The sequence below is a fragment of the Phascolarctos cinereus genome, unplaced genomic scaffold, assembly GCF_003287225.1.
Source record: "Phascolarctos cinereus isolate Bilbo 61053 unplaced genomic scaffold, phaCin_HiC Scaffold_1;HRSCAF=81, whole genome shotgun sequence".
NCBI classification, from domain to species: domain Eukaryota; kingdom Metazoa; phylum Chordata; class Mammalia; order Diprotodontia; family Phascolarctidae; genus Phascolarctos; species Phascolarctos cinereus.
Genome location: NW_027555514.1, coordinates 106128392 through 106151210, shown reverse-complemented (window position 1 = coordinate 106151210; position 22819 = coordinate 106128392). Strand labels below are relative to the sequence as shown.

Here is a 22819-nt window from a genome sequence, read left to right as displayed (position 1 = left end):
CAGATATACCAACACATACACACTCACACTCATATAATTTAACTACTCACTCCTTCTGCTGTACATGCAAAGATACCTACCCAAAAAACACACCCAAAGTTGCATGCATACCAATGATACAAATACACAGACACACACTCAGAGTTACTAACAACTGCATATTCATAAGCATTCAGGTACATTCAAAGAAGTCAGTCAATAAATAGGTAAGCTTGCTAGGAAGTGATCAGAGAAATAAATAGGAATGACTAAAAAAGAAAGTGAGTGAATAAGTAGATTGGTAAGTGAGAGAAACAATGACAATAGTGGTGAGAAAAGTGACCACGAGATTTTAAGGTCTGCATCTGCCAAAACGGAAATTATCTCTTCCAGTGCATACTAGCAACTTAGCTTAAAGTCTCAGAGGCTTAAAAGACTGGAGCACTGATAATTTAAATGACTTGCTGATAATCATGCAGTCAGTATGTTTCAGGGTAAGAATTTATAGCATCATCATCATCATCATCATCATCATCATCATCATCATCATCATCATCATCTAGCATGTATATAATACCTACTAAGTGCCAGCACTACAAATACTATCCCATTTGATCCTCACAATCCTTTGAGGTAGGTGCAATTATTATCCCTATTTTATAGTTAAGAAAATGAGGCAAACAGAGTTGAAGTGATTTACCCAAGGTCATATAACGAGTGTCTGAGGCTGGATCTGAATTCAAGTCTTCCTAACTCTAGGCCCAGCACTGTGCCACAAATTTTTTTTTTTAGGCAATTAGGGTTAAGTGACTTGTCCAGGGTCACACAGCTAGTGAGTGTCAAGTGTTTGGTCTGAGGCCTCATTTGAACTCAGGTCCTCCTGACTTCGGTCCAGTGCTCTATCCACTGTGCCACCTAGCTGCCCCGACACAGATCTTAAAACAATTACAAGGCCGGCACTCTATCTACTGATAGAAGATGCTTCACTCTCTTCATTAAGGTATTATAGGGCCATTATTTCCTAGATCAATCTGAAATTGAAGCTTGTTACAAAACAGTATGTGTGTGTGTGTGTGTGTGTGTGTGTGTGTGTGTGTTCATTCTTCACATCTACATTCTCTAGGTTCTTCTCACCAGTCCAAAAGAATAAAGGAAAGTTTTGACCAGTGAGTGTCCTGGTGAGTGTTTCAGAACTTACGCATCTCTTGGCCCTTCCTGAGAAAGATCAAAGACCTGCCGTGGATTCAGATACCACATGAACATCTGGAGAATTTTGGTCCCCTGTGGTGGAAAACAAAAGGGGGGAGGATACATAGTTATTTTTTTAATCACATAAATTATGCAAATCATACAAAAATCATAATTTAAAATATTGTGTCTAAGGTGTTGTGATAGCTTAGAAAATATAATACTGAAGAGTTGAATGTCTCTGGTAGAAAAGTTATCTTGATATTATCAATTTTCTTTTTATTATTCAGATCAATCTCATTTCAAACAATCTCACATTAAATTATATGGGATCTAATAGCCAAAGAGAATTTCTTATTTGGGTGGTTATCTTCTAAATTAACACCTAGGTAGGATAAAATCCCTAGTTTCTCAAGATAAATAATAAAAAAAATTTTATCACAAAAATCACAGCATTGAAAGGAACCTTAGAGATCACATCCCTATAAAAAGGAACAGTCTACACTGACTACATAAGTTGCCACCTTCATCTTTTTGAGTACTGGTAGAAAATATCACATGTATAGATATAAGAAGTGAGAAGTCAAGTTTAACGATGGCTACTCTTGGTACCAGAGAACTAATGAGGAAAGATACATAATTTCCCATCTGACTGATCTCCTGGACTTCTTGATCTCCAGGAACTCACATCTTACAAGATGGCATCAACTCTGAAACTCATCCAACTCATCCATCCTTAGTAACTGCCTCAAAGGTACTTCCGTTCCTCTGAGACAAGATGGGGGAAAGTAGACATCAGAAAGCCCCTCCTAGATTATTTAAGGAGAGCACATAGGGCAGTCATCTCATCATTTCCCACTCTATTATAGGACTTCATCATGCCTCTATTCTGGATCCTCCTATACCACCATCCCCTTTTCAGATTATATGCTGTTTTCTCTCATTAGATTGTGAGCTCCTTGAGGGCAGGGACTGTCTTTTATCTATCTTTATATTCCTGTGCCTGGTACATAGTAGGCACTTGATAAACTGACTGACTGATGTGTCCCTCAACCTGGTAGGTAGGTGGCAGAATACCAATGACAAGTATGGCATGAGCTCATATATTGTCATGGAAATTTATTTTGCTTGATTATTTTTTGTTGCTACAGGAAAGGATTTTACGGCAGGCATGAGGAGTAGGGGTGACATTAGGGAATGTCACTTGCACAAAAAAAAGCATCAAATATTTTAAATATTTAAGATTTGCTTAAGAAGTAGAGCACAGGTCTTTATTAGGCAATGCTAAAGAAAAGAGCAATGAAATGTGAAGGGATGAAAAGTGGACACTATCCATGTTAATACATTTTACTGTATTAGATCAGAGGACCTGGGTTTAAATCCTATCTCTGCTAAAATCTACCTGTGGGATCTTGAGTCACTACTTTGGGTCTCAGTTTCCTAACACCCAAAATGAAGGAATTGGACCAGGTGACCTGTAAGGTCCTTTCTGTCGACTACAGTAAAGAGCCAATACTTGACTTATTGGCCAGGATGCCTTCGGTGTCATCATGGGCCTGTCTTGGTGTATCTCATAGTTGCTATTTTCTAAAACATCCTTTGTAATGTTATGGTGTGATTCCATTACTGTAAGAAACTCCTTGTGTGGAAATTCCCTCCATCAGTGTAGATCAGCTATTCCATCTGTAACTCATAGTTGTAAAGATCTGCTTGGTGTATTGAATGGTTCAGTGACCTGCCTCTTAGTCACATAGCTACTATAGGATGTACAAGTGGCAAGACTTGAACCCAAGTCTTCTATCTTGTTCTGGCTTTCTTTTTATTACACTCAAGTACCTTCTTTGTCTCAAGAATAATATCTCAGGCTTAAGTTTGTCCACGTAGTATTTTTGTTAGTCCTTTTACTGTTCTGTACTTCTAGGTTAACTCCTGGTTTTTAATTAAGTGGAGTTTGAGAGCTGACTAGTACCTAGGGATCTGTAGTTCACAGGGACAAATGTTCCATTGTCAACCCTGAAAAATGATTTGGGACTAACCTTATCTTTGAGCCAACAGATAGAATGGAGTCACAGCTGGAGTTCTTAGACAAACACACATGGTCTGGAGGAGACATTGAAAGGAAGCAGGAGGGAGCTTAATAGCTTAGCAGCAGTAGTAGTAATGGGGTCAGCCTCCTCAGCCCAAGACCTAATGAATGGAGCTCATAGGGATAGCGAGATGGCACAGTTGATAGAGTGCTGGGCCTTACATCAGGAACACTCATCTTCTGAATTAAAATCTGGCCTCACTTAGTAGCTGCATGACTTTGGACAAGTCATTTAACCCTGCTTGCCTCAGTTTCCTCATCTGTAAAAATGAGCTGGAAAAGGAAACAGCAAACCACTCCGGTATTTTTGCCAAGAAAATCCCAAAATCGGCTCACAAAGAGTCAGTCATGACTGAAACGACTGAACAACAACAAAAATATGCATGTATATATATCCGTTACCACACATAAATAACATCCACATTCACATATGTATATATGTACATTGTATAGATGTAATTTTATATATTATACTTATTTTCCAGAAGCCAAAGTACTTCTACTGTTTCCACACTTTGCAACAACCAAGGTTCCCTCTGTTGTGTACTTATAACAATGCGTAGCTGCCATCACCAGCATCCCGGATGACATCCAGAGCTAACTGTTCCAACTCATCAAACAACGCGTTTTGCTTCAGCCCTTTGTAGACAGTTTTATCTACGCAGTCATGGCTAAGCTGATGACTGGAGGAGGGAGAGTGTTGTTATTAGGCCATCAATGTCGCATTTGCATGTTTACCATCGGGTCATTTGTAGGCTGTCTGGCCTGTTCCTAATCTGCTTGTTGAATTTTCATGGGGTTTAACACTGTAGTCATTTTAATGACTGATTTATATACACATCCATCACTTGCCGTAGAGGCAGTCCAATTTTGCAATCTGGGAGCAGTATCAATTGTTGATATAAATTACTCCTTTCCACCTTTTGCCATGGTACAGTGAGCCTCAAAATTGCAATTCATGCAGTGTGAGTCATTAACATTCTGGTTCTACATGCTTCTAGGATCACCTGATCAAAAATGAGCTGAGAAAAAAAAAATTGGAAACCATTGAAGAATTATCCTCATAAACCCACAAACGCTCTAGTAGGTAATAATGATAATAGTTCCCATTTATATAGTGCTTCAAGGTTTACAAAGCATTTTATAAGACACTATCTCACTTGACCCTGAGAACCATCTTCTGAGGTAGGTATTAGTTTGCATTATCCCTATTTTATAGATGAGGAGAGACAGTGGCTAGAGGATTTCAAGGGACAGACTTGGACCCAGATTTTCCCAGGACCAAGTCTTGTCATTGAAATATATACTAGCTGTACAACCAGGGACACAACTTCTCAGCGTCCCTAGTCAATTGTATGATAGAGAAATTAGCTATCTGTATAGGTGGAGGGAATTGCCTCTAACAGGAATTCTCTACATAGATGAAATCACAGATGTGGATTAAGTGAAAGAGAAATGAGGAGTAGGGAACCCCAGAGAGATTAAAGGACTTCTCACAGCCAGCATCTGAACCACAATTTGAACCCAGCTGTCCCTGACTTTAATTCCAGCCCTCTAACCACAAGGCCACATTGATTTTAGTGACAGTAATGAGCCATGCTGAGGTTTTAGATCACTAAGTTAATTGACTCGGCTTTACATGGCCAGTTCTTTACATTTCAGTCATGATCTAATTACTTTTTTTTCTACAATGTGACTAAATCTTTCCAAACTAACATGTTCATTAACAAAAGCAATCAATACCTGAATGAAACCACTGGATTGTGTTAAACCAATGGAAGACAGAGTTCTAACTCACATCTAAGTGATTTCTGTTAATAGTTCCCTGGTCTCCAAGGCGCCCAATTTTAATACCTTGTCAGAAGCAACTGACTCATCTCTGAGAGAAGTCACTTTCTTCTCATTGAAATCACTTCATTGATGCCTCAGCCATTTTTACACAGCTGCTATTCTTTGTGAAATTACCGAGAACCACAAATTGTATGCAACATGCAAAAACAGCACCCATGATACTAAATTGTCTTCGTACAATCAAAGAGCTAGAGCAGAAAGAGACCTTGGAGATCTTCTAATCTAGGCGTCAAACACCTATCCTTGGGCCACATGCACCCATATGCTCTGGAATGCCAAATCACATTAAAATATAACTGGGAAATATCAAACAAAATAAAAATGCAATTAAACACAGATAACAAAACAAAATTGACATGAGGCCAACAGGGATTCTTATATATGGATTACTGACCCCATTTCTATTTGTTTCACAGTTCTGATTCTAGTCCCATTCCCCTCATTTTACAGATGAGGAAACTGAAGCCCAATGTGGAGTGACTTGCCCATGGTTACAAAACTAGCGAAGTAGCAGATGAGGGATTCTAAATGCAAATCTTCTCACTGCAAATTCACACGCCCGAGAGTACATCAGAGTTCAGACAGGTGTGTGTGGTTCTCATTCACAGCACTGTGACTTCAACAGCTCATTGGCCTTTTGGTGTCATGGGGCTGGATGTGCTTAAAGAATGCTCTACTATCCTATTTCTAGCCAGGCTAAGTGTGATTTCCCCTGGGCAGCATTGAAGAAGGTGGGTATACCTGTAAATCTGATACAAAATAAGACATATGGAAATCATTAAGAAGAAATTGTAAAAAGCGAATATGAATGATATTGTTCAGACAGCTCCATCTGCCAACCAGAACACATGGATGAAGGGTAAAAAAAAAAAAAGGTTTTGGAAGGTGCTTCACCACTATGGGTTTTTTCACTTCTCTTGGCCAATGCTTAATCGAGACTAAGAGTACTGTAATACAGGAAAACTGATATCAATGAGCGTTTATTTTGTTGTTGTTCAATTGTTTCAGTTGTGTCTGACTCTTCATGACCCCATTTCAGATTTTCTTGATGAAGATCCTGGAGTGGTTTGCCATTTCCTTCTCTAGCTCATTTTACAGATGAGGAAAGTGAGGCAAACAGGGTTAAGTGACTTGCCCAGGGTCACACAGCTAGTGTCTGAGTTCACATTTGAACTCAGATCTTTCTGACCCCAGACCCAGAACTCTATCCACTGCGACATCTAAGCTGTCCTGAGCATTTATTACTCTGTGTTAGGCACTATGTTAAGCACTGGGGATACAAAGAAAAAGTAAGAGACAGTCCCTGCTCTAAAGAAACTCACAGTCTAATGGGGGAGGCAACATGCAAATATCTACATTCAAACAAGATGTGTGCAGAATAAAACGGAGACAATCCTCAGAGGAAAGGCACTAGAATTAAAGGACAAGGAAGGTACTAAGCTTTCATATAGTGCCTCCTAGATGCCAGGTACGTGCTAAGTGTTTTTACAAATGTTATCTCATTTGATTCTCTCAACAACCTGATGAGAGAGATGCTGTTATTATCTTCATTTCAGAATTGAAGAAACTGAGGCAGACACAGGTGAAGTGAACTGCCCAGGGTCATAGAGCTAGTAAGCATCAAAGGCCAGACTGCAATTCAAGTCTTCCTGACTCCAGGCCAAACACTGAGCAGGGGAGTCCCCCCCTTAAGGGAGATTAGAAAAGGCTTGTTGCAGAAAGTGGGACTTTAGTTGAGATGTGAAGGAAGTCAGGAAAGGTAGGAGACAGAGAAGAGGAGGGAGAAAAGTTCTAGGAAAGTGAAAATGCCCAGGATCAGGAAATACAAGGCAAAGAAACAGTACATGTCCATGTATGTCTGCATGCATAATCCATTTTACTCTTCCTTTGTAATTTTCTGTTTTGTAATCTTTTGTAGCTTACTGATACACATCCTGTATTTTTGCATTGCCTTCTGGGTGATGATACCCACACATAAACACACACACACATATGTATATACAGTCAGCAGCTCTTGAAGAACTATATAGGAAGTTATATGTGTGTGTGAGAATTCCAGTGCTTATCAGTAGAGGGAGTGTGAGCACTGATCAAATCAGTTTAGTAATGGGGGACTTGATGGGTAGAGACTTTACATGTCTAGATGGGAGCAAAGGGGAAAAAGAAGGAAGGCTGCCTTGCTAATGTCGTCTAGTAAGGCACTGGCTTATGGACTAAAATTTTGGAGAGCCAAAAAACCAACGGGGGGCAGTATGGTGTGGTAGAAAGAGCAGTAAATCTGGATTCACATGGCCTGAATTTGAGTACTGTTTTGTGGGGGGGTTTTGAGGGTTTTTTCCAAGGCAATGAGGTAAAGTAACTTGCCCAGGGTCACACAGCTAGTAAGTGTCAAGTATCTGAGGGCAGATTTGAACTCAGGTCTTCCTGAATCCAGGGCCAGTGTTCTATCCACTGCGTCATCTAGCTGCCCCCTTGAATACTATTTTTGATACTAATTGTGCTACCTGGGGCATATCTCTGGGTCTCAACGTTCTCATTTGTAAAAGAGGGGTTTGGAACACATGATCTATAAAGGCTTCCAGCTCTAAAGGTCTATGTTCTAAATCTGGAAACCCTGAAAGAGATGGGGCTGGTAAGAGCAAGGTCAAGTGTTCAAGCCCTAACAAACAAAAGGTAAGCATCATATGGGGCAGGTACAGGTTTGTTCCAGCAAGAATCCTGTAAACGCAAACCACTGGCTACTCAGAGGAAATGGTAGGAAAGTATATGAAACGTTTCTTTCCTCTCTTTCCTATTGGGGTGAATCAGCAATGCCAACGAGTTAAGGATCATATTAGAAAGGCCTAGCCAGTAAATAGGTGGCTAAGTGGCACAGCAGGTAGGGTGTCAGGCCTAGAGGCAGGAAGACTCATCTTCCTGAGTTTAAATCTGGCCTCAGACCCTTGGCAAATCACTTGACCATATTTGCCTCAGTTTCCTCATCTATAAAATGAGCTAGAGAAGGAAATGGCAAACCACTCCAGTGTCTTTGCCAAGAAAACCCCAAATGGGGTCAGGCAGGGTTGGACACCACCGAAATGACTCAATGATCTTGCCAAGAAAACTCCAAATAGGGTCAACAAAGAGTTGGACACAACCGAAAAATAACTGAACTGAAGCCAGTAAATGTGTACATTGAATCCCAAACTACTCGAGATGGAAAAGGACCCAATTTGACAGATAAAGAAACTGAGACCTAAAGAAGGAACTTAACTTTAAGCCCACAGCTGTGTAGGGGACTAGAAAGACCTATGTTGTCTGTCTGCCATTGCTCTGGAAGCTTCAAATTGTATTTAGGGCCAAAGGAGAGAAACAAAAGTGAACACATTTGTGAAACTTGACTGAATGTGGTCCAGAAAGCATTCCTTGGACTTATACAACAATTGGGATATCAAGAGTTGTAAGTGCACATTTGGATCAGTGCTCATACTCCCTCTACTGACAAGCACTGAAATTCTCACACACACACATATAACTTACCATATAGTTCTTCAAGAGCTGCTGACTATATATACATATGTGCGTGTGTGTATTTATGTGTGGGTATCATCACCCAGAAGGCAATGCAAAAATACAGGATGTGTATCAGTAAGCTACAAAAGATTACAAAACAGAAAATTACAAAGGAAGAATAAAAGCTATTGGGACAGAAATGTATACTTTTGTATGTATATACAAAAAAAAAAAAGAGCTGGTCATTTGGCAAGAGTGAAGGTTAACCAGGGTTCAGCCTCTGTGCTCCAGTGGTACTTTCACAATACCAAGCAAAAGAAAACAAGTCCTTTTAGCATGTTGGATGTATTATCATGGTAAATGGTAGAACATGGACAAAAGATTCAAAAAGATGAGCAGGCAGAGATGTCTTGTGATCTATATCACTGGAAGCAATATTCACATCAATGACATCACAGATCTATTTGAGTAAATATGTGTGTGTGTCTGTATATATGCACCTACTTATACATGTGTTACATAACATATACCTCTACAAAACATATATGTAGATACAATGTATTTGTTAACATTATGAACAGGATAATGAACATAAACCTGATCCCTTCTACTATTTCAACTGTCAGGTGCAAGTACTTAAGGTAGTGAACATAAGGAGCCCCTACATTAAAAGGTGGAGTAGACCTTGAAAAGCCAATCAACACAATGTAACCAGTTAGGCTAAAGGAATGTTGGGTAGGGAAAGAAAGCCAAAAGTAATTTTGCCTGAGTGCTCAGGGCCAAGAATACAGAAACCATAGGGAAAACTAGGAAGGAAGGATATTAATGGGTTAGAAGTGCTTATCAAAAGTAAAAATAAAAGATAGAAATTACTTATTCAACAATAAACAATGCAAATTTAATTAGGTACCAAGGAAAGGAACAATACGATGGTGGGAAAAAAGTAAAAGGAGTTTAGAATTAGAAAATACTGCACTAAGACAGGAAATTTAAAAAAAAAATAGAAAGGGAAAGAGCACATACTACAAGGCCATGGCATATTAGCTCTTTCCTTAGTATTTCATATGTGTTGAGTGACTTAGATAGACAGTGGGAGGAAACTCCATCCCTGTCCCTTTAACCAAGTCTTTGAGTATATATAAGGTGACACTCAGAACTCCAAATTCCAGCTGCCAAGCAGAAAAACTTAAACATGGAGGGAAAGCCTTGGCCCATGGCTGTGCTGGTAGACATTTAACAACCAGCTTTTCAAAAAAAGAAAATGTACTTCCAAAACACTTTTCAGTTTAATCTGCATTTTCTTCAACATTTTTTAAAGTCTAGACTATAAACAAACAAAAACAAAAAACAGTCAAGCCCTGATTTGTAGCTTTGCTGATTTCCAAAAATTCAAACGCTCAAACTGAAAATTTAACAACTGGCTTAAGAAGATAAAGCTGGCTTCAACACACTCCTGGAGCCTCGGACTTTTCTAGCTTCACTGGTTATAAAGAGAAAGCTAAGTAAGTCCTATAAAGAGCTAGGTCTATCCCTCAAAGTGGTATCATTTCCTAATATGACTGACGAAGAAGACATCAAGAGTCTAGCATGGAAACAACATCTTCACTAAAGTCCTACTCACTGTGACCTGCATGGGACCCCAAGTTCTCAAAGGCTGAGCCAACAGAATACATGCAAAGGCTTTTGGGTGGTCATGTGTTACTATTATCTGAGGACCTGAGTGGCCTTGGACAAATTACTTAACCTCTATGTCTGTTTCCTGAGCTATAAAATGTGTATATCTATATATGTAGTGTGCATGTGTACATACATATGCATGTATATACATGAAAACGTGTATATATAAACACACACATGTATGCTGTCCCAAAAGTCTTAGTACAGTTTTAAACTTTATACATAACACTTTTCACGTTTACCCTACTGTGCTATTATAAGGATGAACTGCTATGTTGTATATGGAAGTGCTCTGAAATTATGAGGTATTATACAAACATGGAAGTTTATTAGTATTACTAAGACAGAAAATTTTTAAAAATGTCTGTGAACTGCTACGGGATTATAGAGACATAACAGAGGCCCAACTATTACATCAGGAAAGAGGACAGAACAAGATCACCCAAGAGAGGCTTTGTTAATAAGAATAACAAGCAAATCAGTAAAATTTAATTGGGAGGGTGGGAAAATGACATTGTTGCAATAACAGGAAACAGATGAATAGATGAGACCGTTAAACAATATTCACATACAGCATTGGGAAATGCCTGCAAGGGATATTATTCAGAGAATGTCTTTGCCATAAGAACTCTGTGTTACAAATATTTATGTTTCTTGTTTTGTTTTGTTCTTTGTTTTTGTTTGCTTTTCCTTTTTTCTTTTTTTTTTTTAAAGGAGGGGATAGAGGGAGTGGTCTGGCACATAGTTTTTATCAAATAGGGAGACTATCAGCATTCTCCATCCCCATCACAGGGTCAAAGACAGAGTCTTCTTGGATATATTGTAGGGTTAGACATCAGCCTCCAGAGCTCTCAATTACATGGCGCCATATGAGGCATCATGGTGTTGACTTGGTAGTTAGGAAGGTCTAGGTTCGATCTCACTACTGACACTAGCTATGTGAGTACAAATAAGCCACTTAATCTTTGGGTCATGGTTTCCTTGTCTGCAACACAAGAAAAATAATGCCCATAGGACCTAGCTCACAGGCCATCATGAGGCTCAAAGGAGGTAAAAAGCTTTGAAAACTTGAAAGCACCATATAAACATCAGCAGTGATTATTATTTAGGTTACATTTATCAGTGCTCAGGAGCAGGTCAATCAAATTGGACATTAGACTAGGCCATACCACGAACTCTACCTCTAGAGAATGACCTCTTGAATAAGTCAATCAAGAGATCAAGCTTATCAGCTATAGGAAATTGCCAGCTAGAGGAGCTATTAAGTCAACATGAAGCCAAGGTCTAGGGATTCTTAATTAATAAACTATGAGACCAAGAAACAGGAACTATAATAGCAAGAGAGAGAGAGAGAGAAAGGGGGAGAGAAAGAGAGGGTGGGGGGAGGGAGGAAGGAAGAAGGAAGGAAGGAAGGAAGGAAGGAAGGAAGGAAGGAAGGAAGGAAGAAATGAAAGAAAAAAATTAGGACAAGAAGAGACTGTGAGGCAAAAATTATAAAAAATAGAGATAGAATGGAATAGAAATGTTGATTTGGGGATTGAGGAAATAAAAACGATTAAATTTAAAGACAGATAACCTCACTAGGTTTCAGTTTCATCATTTGCATACCAAAGGAGGTTGAGCTTTTTGACCCTTTTGGGGTCAATGACATTTATTGGTATGCTGGAGCCAACTCAAACCCCTAGTGAGAGCTGATTGTTAAACTTTCTAGTGTGAAAATGTATACCTCATGAATAAGCAAGCTACAAACCAGCATTTGATTTACTGCTTTATGGATTGTCTAGATTTTGAAAGTGATAGGTGTTAATGCAGATTAAACTTAAAAATGTACATGTGTATATGTATATATACATTTTTTCTAATGGAAAGCCAGTTGTTAAACATTTACCAACATACTCCTGCTTATATGTTATAATTATTAAAGTTTGTCATTAGACACAATTAAGAGTCAGTGTTGTCAATCTCTAAAACTTCTGAAAGTAACCATACAGTTCTTTCATAATTTCTTCCTATCTCCTAATCTTCTATCTCTTAATCTTCCTTTATTTCTACTTTTCTTCTAATACCAACCTTCAGATTACTTTTTGTGAAATCATTTCTCACTCAGTTTCCTAATTTTAAAGTTTTAATTACAAGTATAGGACAATGGGAAATCCTTGTGATGTGTATGCGTGTATACGCACATGTATTTATGTGTGTATAAATGTAGGGGTGTGTGTGTATATGTATGTATGTATATAAATGTCTGTCTGTGTGTGTAGTCTCCCAATATTGTGATCTGATCTCTTGGTGCCAATTTAACTCTCAAGTTTGATTTTGTTTCCAGGCCTATTTACCCAGGATCTTCAACAACTATTTTGCATCCTTACATTTAAAATAAATCTTTGATATATATATACACACACACACACGTGAAGATATTGTGAAGTTTCATGGATTGCCTTGGATATTTTCAGTGCAAAATAGTGGGAAAACAATACTTTGGATTCACTTTCATTTTAAAGAACTGAAATGTTTAACATTTCAAGAGACTTCTTTTCTTCTATTTTTATGTCATGAATTAGAACTAGGGTTCTAAGCCTTTCTCCAATATTTACTAGCCATAGAACCTTAAGCAAGCTTAAAATTTCAAAGACACTCCTTTTTCTACCATTATTTACTACTATTTTATAACACAAATGTACACTCCATCAGGGATATGATGGGTTCAAGAGACTATTTTGAGTTACCCTGAGAATATAACCAACATCTGTGACACTGTCGTTGCCACATTCCAAAAAGCCATCTTACAGATCAATATTTATACCAATGCATTGATGAGATAGGGCCTGCCTGAAGCAGTGGATGCAGTGCTGGACTTTCAAATCCAAGATCCGATACCTACTAGTCCTACAACGACAGGCAAATCAATTAACCACTGTGCACCTCCTCAGTTTCCTCTTCTGTGAAATCAAGAGAGTAGAGCCTATTTATTGTTCTTACTTTACTGGGTTATTATGAGTGTTCGAAGGAGAAAAAAATGTATGAAAACTTTAAATGTCAGTTATTACTATTAGTATTGATGTTACTTTTATTTAAATAATAGCAGGCCTTTCAATCAGCATATTCCTCAAGATTTAGCACCTTGGTTATATTGTAGAACTGTGGTGAACATATGGATACATCAGAATTTGGGTATTTTTCTCTTCCACTTTGTATTACGGCCTTTTTTTGTTAGATGGCAAAATGGACAGAGAGGTAAAAAAAATGGAAGTCCTATTTCTTATGATAGGATGTAAGATGTTCATGAAGATGGAAGAGAGAAGATGTTAGGACTTGAATTCCTTCCTCATGCTGCTCAAGGTCAAATCCCCTGAGTCTTCCTGTCAAAGTAAGACTTAGTAATAGCTTAAAGCTTCTTTTCCCAATGATGGGAAGCCTTAATATCAGTCATCAATCTCCCCAGGCATTCCCTCAAAACCTTCCTCCCCCCAGCATGAATAAACACCCATCCCTAGGTCCTGGCCTCATGTTTCCTCTCCCCAAGTTTGGTCTTGCTTGCTCCAGATAAGAACGCCATAGAAATCTATGGATTTTTACCAGTATCAGGGCACCTTAATTCTACCCAGGAACCCAGTAGACCAGTCCTGTGTCCATCCTTCCTGACTGAGCCCTTCATATCATGAATATTTCCCCTCCATAAAGCTGGTGCTTCACTTTCTCTCTGCCTGCTCCTGTCTTTGCTGTGTTTTGTCTTCTGGTTCTCTGCCTCTTGACCATGCCAGCTTTCTCCTCAGAAGCATCAGCCATTGACCAGGGCTGAGATTAATGGTCTTAGGAGCTACCTCTATCTCCTGAGCTTCATTTTAAGAATGTAAAACCAGAGGCTGGACCAGGAATTCTATATGGCCTCCTTCCTTTTTGCTGACATTTGGGCTGTGACTAGTTGTCCCTACCTAATCATGTGTCCTCCAGTTTTCCCTTTGCTGAATAAGTGGCATACAAGGAAGATTGACACCTTTCCTTCGGAATCTCAAACTTTATCGAACCAGGGGAAATCAGAATTACCAAGTAAGTAAGCCTAATTTGGTGACAAGAACCAAAAATACCTGGAAAGACGAACTACCTTGAAGATTTACCCCTATATGGAAGGATGGAAAACGGTTGTTGAAAACGCTGGGTAAACAAGTCTAGAAATAAAATCAGACTTGATATTTTAATTGGCACCAAGAGATAACTTGCAATATTAGGAGACATTTTATGTGAGGGTAGAACACAAAGTTATACATATATACACATGTATAAGTATATGTATCTATATAAGTACATAGGCGTATATATATATACCTTAAAAACATGAAGTATATATGTATAGTAGCTTAAACCTACACTAAGAATCTTGGAAAATCCTTTATATGGTAAGGAGCCTTGGATTTTATGTCACGGCACCTAATAATTTATAGGCTAAGGGGCAAGAAATCTCTCAGTGGGTTGTTGCGATACTTGTAAATTAACATACTTTTGTAGACTTGGTAAGAAAGGAAAAAAAGACTATTACCTACCTGGCCTCCCAAAGAGAAATGTTTTTATATTAGCCAAGGGATAACTGGGTAAGAGAACACCTTTCACAGAAAGTATGTTGGAAAATATTAAATAATAGATAACCTGGAATAATTTAAGCAAATGGACAACAATAAAGCTAGAACTGGAGTAAAAGATCTTAATAGATGTATGTTGCTTTGTCTTCAGTCTTCAGGAAACTGTACATCCCTTTTGCTCTTGGTAATATATTACTTGTCTGAGCTAGGAATCTGAGGGAACAGGTTTAACAGATGTATGTGTGTGTGTGTGTGTGTGTGTGTGTGTGTGTGTGTGTGTGTAACACATTCTAAATCATATAATTAATTTCTTATTGGTATTTAATTTAGATCACAATATCCTTAGAGAAGGAATATTGTTGTTACAATAGATTCTTGTTTGAAATTTATAATGACATAGGATGGTAAGTTTTAGGGTAAATTAATATTTTCAGGTATCTTAGGCTCTTTGAAGTCATTTGGATATTCCATTTAAGCATATGGCTTCATATGGCCTAACTAAAGAGCTGATTATAAGGGTAGAATGATACAAATGGGTTTCTAGATCTAACTGGGCAGTATATCATCAAATATAGTTCTCTCATCCCCCAGTGTAAGCTCAAATTACAAAGGTAGTATCTATGGTGCATGCAGAGACACATAGCTATTCCAAAAGCTTTCTCTTTCAAATTCTATTTAGAATATTAAGTCAAGGAGTTTTGGGGCAGCCAAATCATAATTGCAGAGAGAAGTTAGTCAATGTATATGCTCTGGAAATTTCTAATTACATACAGGACCAGAGGATAGAAGGAGCAATAAGTGAGTGTTTTTGAGAGACCTGCATAAAGGAAGTGGAGAGAAAGCTGTCCAACAAATGACCCAAGGATCAAACACACAACATAAAGATCTAAGGGAAATAATCAAGCTGCCATACTAATTAGGCAACTGTTCAAAGACCAGAGAAAGGAGAAAGAATAGACTAGAAAAGGCTAGTAGGATAGTTAAGAATGGAAAAAGGGGAAATGATAACAGAATCAATAAAGTAAATGTTAACAGCAGCCATGTATTAGCTATGAACTGGTTTTTGCTTGTGGTATCATAGTGAAGAGAGGTAGTATGGAGCCACAGAAGTAACACTACACTTGGAGTCAGGAGACCAGGATTCTAATCCCAGCTCCAATATTTACTAGCCATAGAACCTTAAGTAAGTCACTTAACTGAGCTTCAGTTTCCTTATCTGTAAAACAGGGACAACAATAGTACCTACATAATAATAGGCACAATAATAATAGCACCCAAGTGAAGTGAGCAGAACCAGGAGAATACACCACAGTAACAGCAACATTGTGTGATGACCAACTTTGTTAGACTTAGCTTTTCTCAGCAATGCAATGATCTAAGGCAATTCCAAAAGACTCATGATAGAAAATGCTATCCCCATCCAGAGAAAGAACTATGGAGTCTGAATACAGATGGAAGCATACTATTTTCTTTCTTTTGTTGTTTGTTGCTTTTTGTTTCTCATGGTTTTTCCTTTCTGTTCTGATTCTTCTTTCACAACATGACTAATGTGAAAATATGTTTAATATGATCGTACATGTATAGCCTATATCAGATTGCATGCTGTCTTGGGGAGAGGGGAGTGGAGGGAGGGGGGAAAATTTAAAACTCAAAGTCTTATAAAAGCGAATGCTGAAAACTAAAAATAAATAAATGAAAAATGAAAAAAATAATAACAGCACCCAAGGCAGCTAGTGGCACAGCGCTGGGCCCGGAGTCAGAAAGACCTGAGTTGAAATGTGAACTCAGTGGAATAATATTGTGCTATAAGAAATGACAAGCAGATAATTTCAGAAAAACTTGGAAAGACTTAGATGAACTGATGCATAGTGAAATGAACAGAACCAGAATAACATTGTACACAGTAACAGCAACATTGTTCGATGAAAAACTCTGAACAACTTAGCTATTCTTAGCAATACAAGGATCCAAGGCAATCCCAAAGGACTAATGATGAAGCATACTATCTAGTCTCCAGAGAAAGAACTGATATTGATTGAATCCCGACTAAGGCATGTTCTTTTTCGCTTTCTATCATGTTTTTTTTCTTCTATTCAAGTCTTTTTGTGCGCAGTGACTAATATGAAAACGTTTCACATAAAAATATGAAAACTCAGATATAATAAAATGTTTTACATAAAAAATATGCAAACAACCTACTAGTTGTATGACCTTGAGCAAGTCACTTAACCTCTGATTGCTTCAATTTCTTCAACTGCAGACAATAATTTACCTTGAGGGATTGTTGTGAGGATCAAATGAGACAATAGTTATAAAAAGGATTTAGCATAGTGTCTGGCACATGGTAATTCTCATTCCCTTCCCTTATTTTCTCTTACTATTTCTCCTACTTCAGAAGAGATTCAAATGAGATACTGCATATAAAGTGGTTTGTAAACCTCACAGCGTCAGTCCTGTGATGGGTCACTGTCCTGTTATTATTCTTTAATATTTAATATTCTACAGACTTTTGTGTCAGTAGATAAAATGACTTTTGTCATTGAATAAAATTTTTATCCTTATCAATATCCTTTGAGCCCCTGTTTCCTCACCGATGAAATGAAGAAAACAGCATTTTCACTGGCAGCATGGTGGAAAGGATAGAGCATTGGTCTTAGGGTTAGAGAGGCAGCTATGTGGCACAGTGGAAAACCTGCCAGGCCTGGAGTCAGGAAGTCTCATCTTCCTGAGTTCAAATCTGGCCGTAAGACACTTATGAGCTGTGTGACCCTAAGCAAGTCACTTAACCCAGTTTGTCTAGGTTTCCTTATCTGTTAAAAAAAAAAAAGCTGGAGAAGGAAATGGCAAACCACTCCAGTATCTTTGCCCCTCCCCCCAAAAAAAACCCAAAATGTGGTCACAAAGAGGCACACACCTGAACAACAACTTAGGGTTAGAAGACTTAGATGCAAGTTCTGAATTGGATACTAACTAGCCAGGAGAATCTGGGCAAGTCCTTTCATCTCTGTGAACTTAAGTTTTCTTATCAGTAAAAATGAATATAATATTTGAACTATCTCCCTCATGGAGTTATTACAAGCAAGGTGCTTTGTAAATCTGATTAGAGCTCTAGATAAACACCCTACCACCCCACGAGAATCAAATAAAATTCTAAAGGTATGGTCTACCCACTCAGGTGGGTGCTGAGTATTTTTGTTTACAAAATATGGCACTGATCATTTCTGACCAACTTCACAGAAATACTACAAGAAGCAATATGAAGTAGGAGTCAGGAGACCTGGCTTCTGTCGGAACCTGAGCAAGTAACTTAACCTGAGTCTCAGTTTTCTCAACTGTCAAATGAGAACATTGGCCTAGATGATCTCTGAGGTACCTTCCTGCACTTTCCCAACCTCAGTTTGCTCATTTACAAAACAAGAGGATTTTTTTTTTTAGGCAACTGGGGTTAAGTGACTTGCCCAAGGTCACACAGCTAGTAAGTGCTTGGTCTGAGGTCGAATTTAAACTCAGGTCCTCCTGACTTCAGGGCCGGTGCTCTATCCACTGCACCACCTAGCTGCCCCCCAAGAGGATTAAATTAGATGATTTTCAGGGTTCCTTTGGACTCCAAAATTCTGTTTTCCTATAATAGGTGTGCAAAGCACTTTTAACGAGCAAAACATATGGACAATCCCTAACCTATTGTTCATCACCACACACTCCAATAAAACTGAATCCAAAAGCAGAAAGGTATAAAAGCATCATTTTTTTTTTGCATTATTGTTGGCTCCCATAAAATTAAGATTCATAGTAAATTAGTGGTTACCCTAATTCACCACCAGATGGCAACAGAGAATCAGTTAAGACACAACGCCCACTCTCTCCAGAAGTACAGGATTATATGGAATCACAGAACATCAGAGTGGGAGTTGAGACCCTCCAATGCAACCCCCTCATTTTCCACGACAGTATATTTCAGTTATTTTCAGATTACAGGGGAAAATGATGAATACGCTCACAAAAGCAGCTAGAAATGAAGCGCTGACAGCATGCTACAGTCGAACACAATACCAGTAATCGTGAGATCCATGTTCTAGTCCTGGCTCAAGAGCCAGCTCTCTGCACGGCAGTGGCCAAGCTGCTGCATCTGTCTGAGCCTTGGGTCCTCCACAGCAAAAGGAGTTGGACTAGGTGATTCCTTTCAAATGCATGCTTCTAGTTTAACCACAGGTATTTTAAGAGTATCAAAAATGAAAAAAAAATTAAAAAGGAGTGAAATGTGAAGCACGGGGAAGCTAAGACTCCCTGGACAAGGTCGAACTCTCTATAAGCAGTAAAAATTCCTCCTTTGTGCTTAATCTCACAACTGAAGTTACGTAAAGTGAAAACGAAGCAGACTTCTCTGCCCTCCTCTCCAATCCCTTTCGTATTCACACGCCCAGTGACTAAAATAGTGCAAGGTATGTTAGATGTGTTTAAAAATACTTGATTCAAGAGGCAGCTAGCTGGTGCAGAGGACAGAGCTGCAGTCTTGAAGTCTGGAGGACCTGAGTTCAAATCTGGCCTCAGGCACTTGACACTTACTAGCTGTGTGACCTTGGGCAAGTCACTTAATTCTGACTGCCTTACCAAAAGGCAAAAAAAAAAAAAAAGATTCCCTCTGCTCTGGCTTCTATTCCCAGCATTAATATCTGAGCTCAAGGAATCAGAGAACATTAGGGATAAGCTCAAGGAATACTCACGGCACACTGGGTGTCTGTGGCCAAGTCACTTAACCTCCTAGTGACCTCCTGAGCTGCCTAAGGCTATAAGCTACAAAGCCAAAGCGGATCTGCACTGATAGAGGGAATTCACTAATGAAATCACAAGTCCAGTCCCACCCAAGCTCTATTTTAACACAAGGAACCTTTACATGAAGCTGCGATCCCCAGAAAGAACCAGGAAGAAAGTGCTTGTTTCCTCATCTTTATGGAGTCTTCTCTTTTTTTAAAATTTTTGAGGCAATTGGGTTTAAGTGAGTTGCCCAGGGTCACACAGCTAAGAAGTGTCTGAGGGCAGATTCGAACTCAAGTCCTCCTGACTACATAACCAGTTGCTCTATCCCCAAGTCCTTCTCTTCAAATGGACCATCTGCCTGAAAACACAGCTAAGGTCACCTAATATAGGCCTTCAAATGACAGGCCTTAAATCAGAATGTGGAGCGATTTTTAATTTGAAAATAGGGAATGTGATCAGCCTTTACTGAATTCCTACCCACCTGTGCAGGACTGCTAAGGAGGATAGAGGAAAAGTGTTAGACACGGTCCCTGTTCTCCAGAAGGTTACCAGTCTGGTTGGGGAGGGATGAGAATCAAAGGATAACTAAACAAGACAATATGCCATCAGTATCAGGTAACTTAGACTTTAAGTGTTGGAGAAATTCAGAAATGGAGAAATGGAGAGAATACGGCTTGGAGCACTCATGGAAGTGTGGGGGGGGTGAGATTTGATCGAAGGGAATGGCCTTAGCCAAGCAAAGATGGAGAGGGCATTGTTGATTCGAAAGCATTCTAGCCAGCAAAGCAACAGGATAGAAGTGTATGTGGGACAACAAAGAGATCAACTCAAATGGAATGAAAATCCCACATAGGTGAATAGTAGGAAATGAAGTTAGAAGAGCAATGTAGAGCCAAGGCCAGATTATGCATATCTAGTAGAAAAGTCTCTTCTTTCCTCCTCCGGGGTCTTCCATTTCTTCCTCTCTAATAGTGCTTTAACTCAATTTAAATGTAATCAGAAAACCTAGATAGAAATACCTGCTTTTGATCTTAGTAGTTGTATGACTCTGGGTAAGTCATCTAATGTCTCTGAGCTTTAGTTGTCTCATCTGTCAAATGGAGGTAAGAGTTCTGTGAAGTGGTGGCAAGACTTCTACAGAGTAATTATGAAGAAAACGCTGTGGAAACTCTCCAGTCCTATAAAATGAATTTTAGCAATAATAATAATGACAATGAACATTCACAAATCTCCTGTAACTTAAAAAAGCTTTTATTTGACTCCATTGTCCTTTTTCAGTGCCTTCTTTAGAATCCCAGAAATGCGATTGACTAATGTGGAAATGTTTAATATGATCGTACGTGTGTAGCCTTTATCAGATTGCATGCCTTCTTGGTGAGGGAGGGGGAAAGGAAGGGGAAAATTTTAGAATTCAAAATCTTATAAAAGTGAATGTTGAAAGCTAAAAATAAATAATCAATTTTAAAGAATAAATAAATAAATAAAGGGGCAGGGGTGGATGGGGAGTGGGTGGAGAATCCCAGAAGTTTAAAACTGGAAATGTATTGTTTTTCCCTTCCTATCAGGGTCAAACTTTTCAAACTAATCACTGATTCCAACTATGCTAAGTCCTGGCTTTGCAAAGGGTCCAGAGGCTCAAGTGGTTGATTGATTAATTAATCACCCCATCCTTCTTGAAACTTTCCTCCACACCTTCCACAGAACTGCATTCTTCTGATTCTCTCCTTGCTTCTCCAGCTGTTTTTCTTCTCTGTCCCCTTTGCTTGTTCCTCTTCCTCCTTTTCTTGCCTCTAAGCAAAGACATTCCCCAAGTTTCAGTCCCTTCCCTTTGTGCTTCTTGCTATTGTCACCCTGAGATCTCATGGTTTTAACTCCCATATCTATACTAACGAAGTCATGTGGGAAAATAAATTTATATTTCTGCTAAAAAAAAAACCCCAACTTATTGTGTGTGCGTGTGTGTGTGTGTGTCTGTGTGTCTGTGTGTTCTACTGAAATGTTTAAACGTCTTATTTGCTGTGGAAAGGGGAGTGCTCCTTTTGAAAGTGTTTTGTCAGTTACATCAGGCTATAAAAAGTTTTGGAGGTGACCACCTGCGTAGTGTTTAATGAGTAAACTTAAGAATTGTTTTTAAATTTAGATATATCACAGCCACAGCTTCAAAGTTCAAAGAACTAATAAGTGCTTAGCAAATGTTTGCTGAATTATATCGGAAGGGGAAGGGGAGGTGTTCTATATCTCCTACAATGATGAGCAGTATTGGTTTTATAGTAGGCATTTAACATATACTTATTGATTAATGTTATGGTTTAGTATATGCACTACACCATGTTGACTGGCCTTCACAGCTCCTCATACAAATCAGGATAATAGACAATCTGGCATGAATTGGAAAAAAAAGTGGGCCTCAAGAGGTCAGGGTCATGAGTTGAATTCCAGCTCCTTTTACTCTGTTCCATGATCAGCAACTGCCAACCTCACACCAGCCAAGCCACCAGTTTGATTGGTCACAAGATGAGCCAGACGAGAGATCTGAGATGATTGTACATATTTATCCTCATTCCTGGGGAAAAGATCCCAACTGCATGTTTTATTTTTGGTGTATCAAGATGATGGTCATCATTTAAATGACAAATTTAAAAACCAGAATTTGCCAATATAGATGAGAGATCGCTATTTTAATTCCCTGAGAAATAATTTTAAAGGAGGGGAAATTAAAATAGAATAAAGTATAACACTGAATGGATTGACAAAAGGCTATCCTAGTAGTTACTCATAATTGCCATTAGTAATGTTAATCTTACATAACCTTCAATATAGATTCACTCTCAATTTCCTCATCCCCCTTCCCACTGGAACCCTTTGGGCTCTGAAAGAAGAGCTTTTGCCTTATCTCCCCCAGAATCAGGATTCTCCATCACCTCCCAGTCATTTCCAAACCATGCTGCCTCTTGCTTAACCTCTACCCGACTTCTAGCTCCCTCTTATACATGGTGTTTTCCTCCATTAAAATGTAAGATTATCAGAGGCAATAATTGTCTTGTTTTCTTGTATTTGTAGTAAATGCCTTTCTATATATTTACTCTTAGCTTTTAACATCAAAGGGCTTGCTTTCTTGCTTTCTGGTTTTTGTATACTCAGCGCACAGGACCTGGCACATAGCAAGCAATTAATACATGCTTTATCATTTGTTCATTCTTGGGGTATTAAAGCA

At 38.7% G+C, this 22819-nt stretch overlaps 1 protein-coding gene across 1 annotated transcript in view; it reads right to left on the bottom strand.

The window, feature by feature from the left end:
• Positions 1–22819, bottom strand: part of DGKI (diacylglycerol kinase iota) — a 478924-nt gene that overhangs the window by 190592 nt on the left and 265513 nt on the right. Inside the window, exon 11 of the mRNA XM_078153519.1 lies at positions 1178–1260. Coding sequence (XP_078009645.1) covers positions 1178–1260 — 83 coding nt within the window. The remainder of the gene's footprint in view (positions 1–1177; positions 1261–22819) is intronic.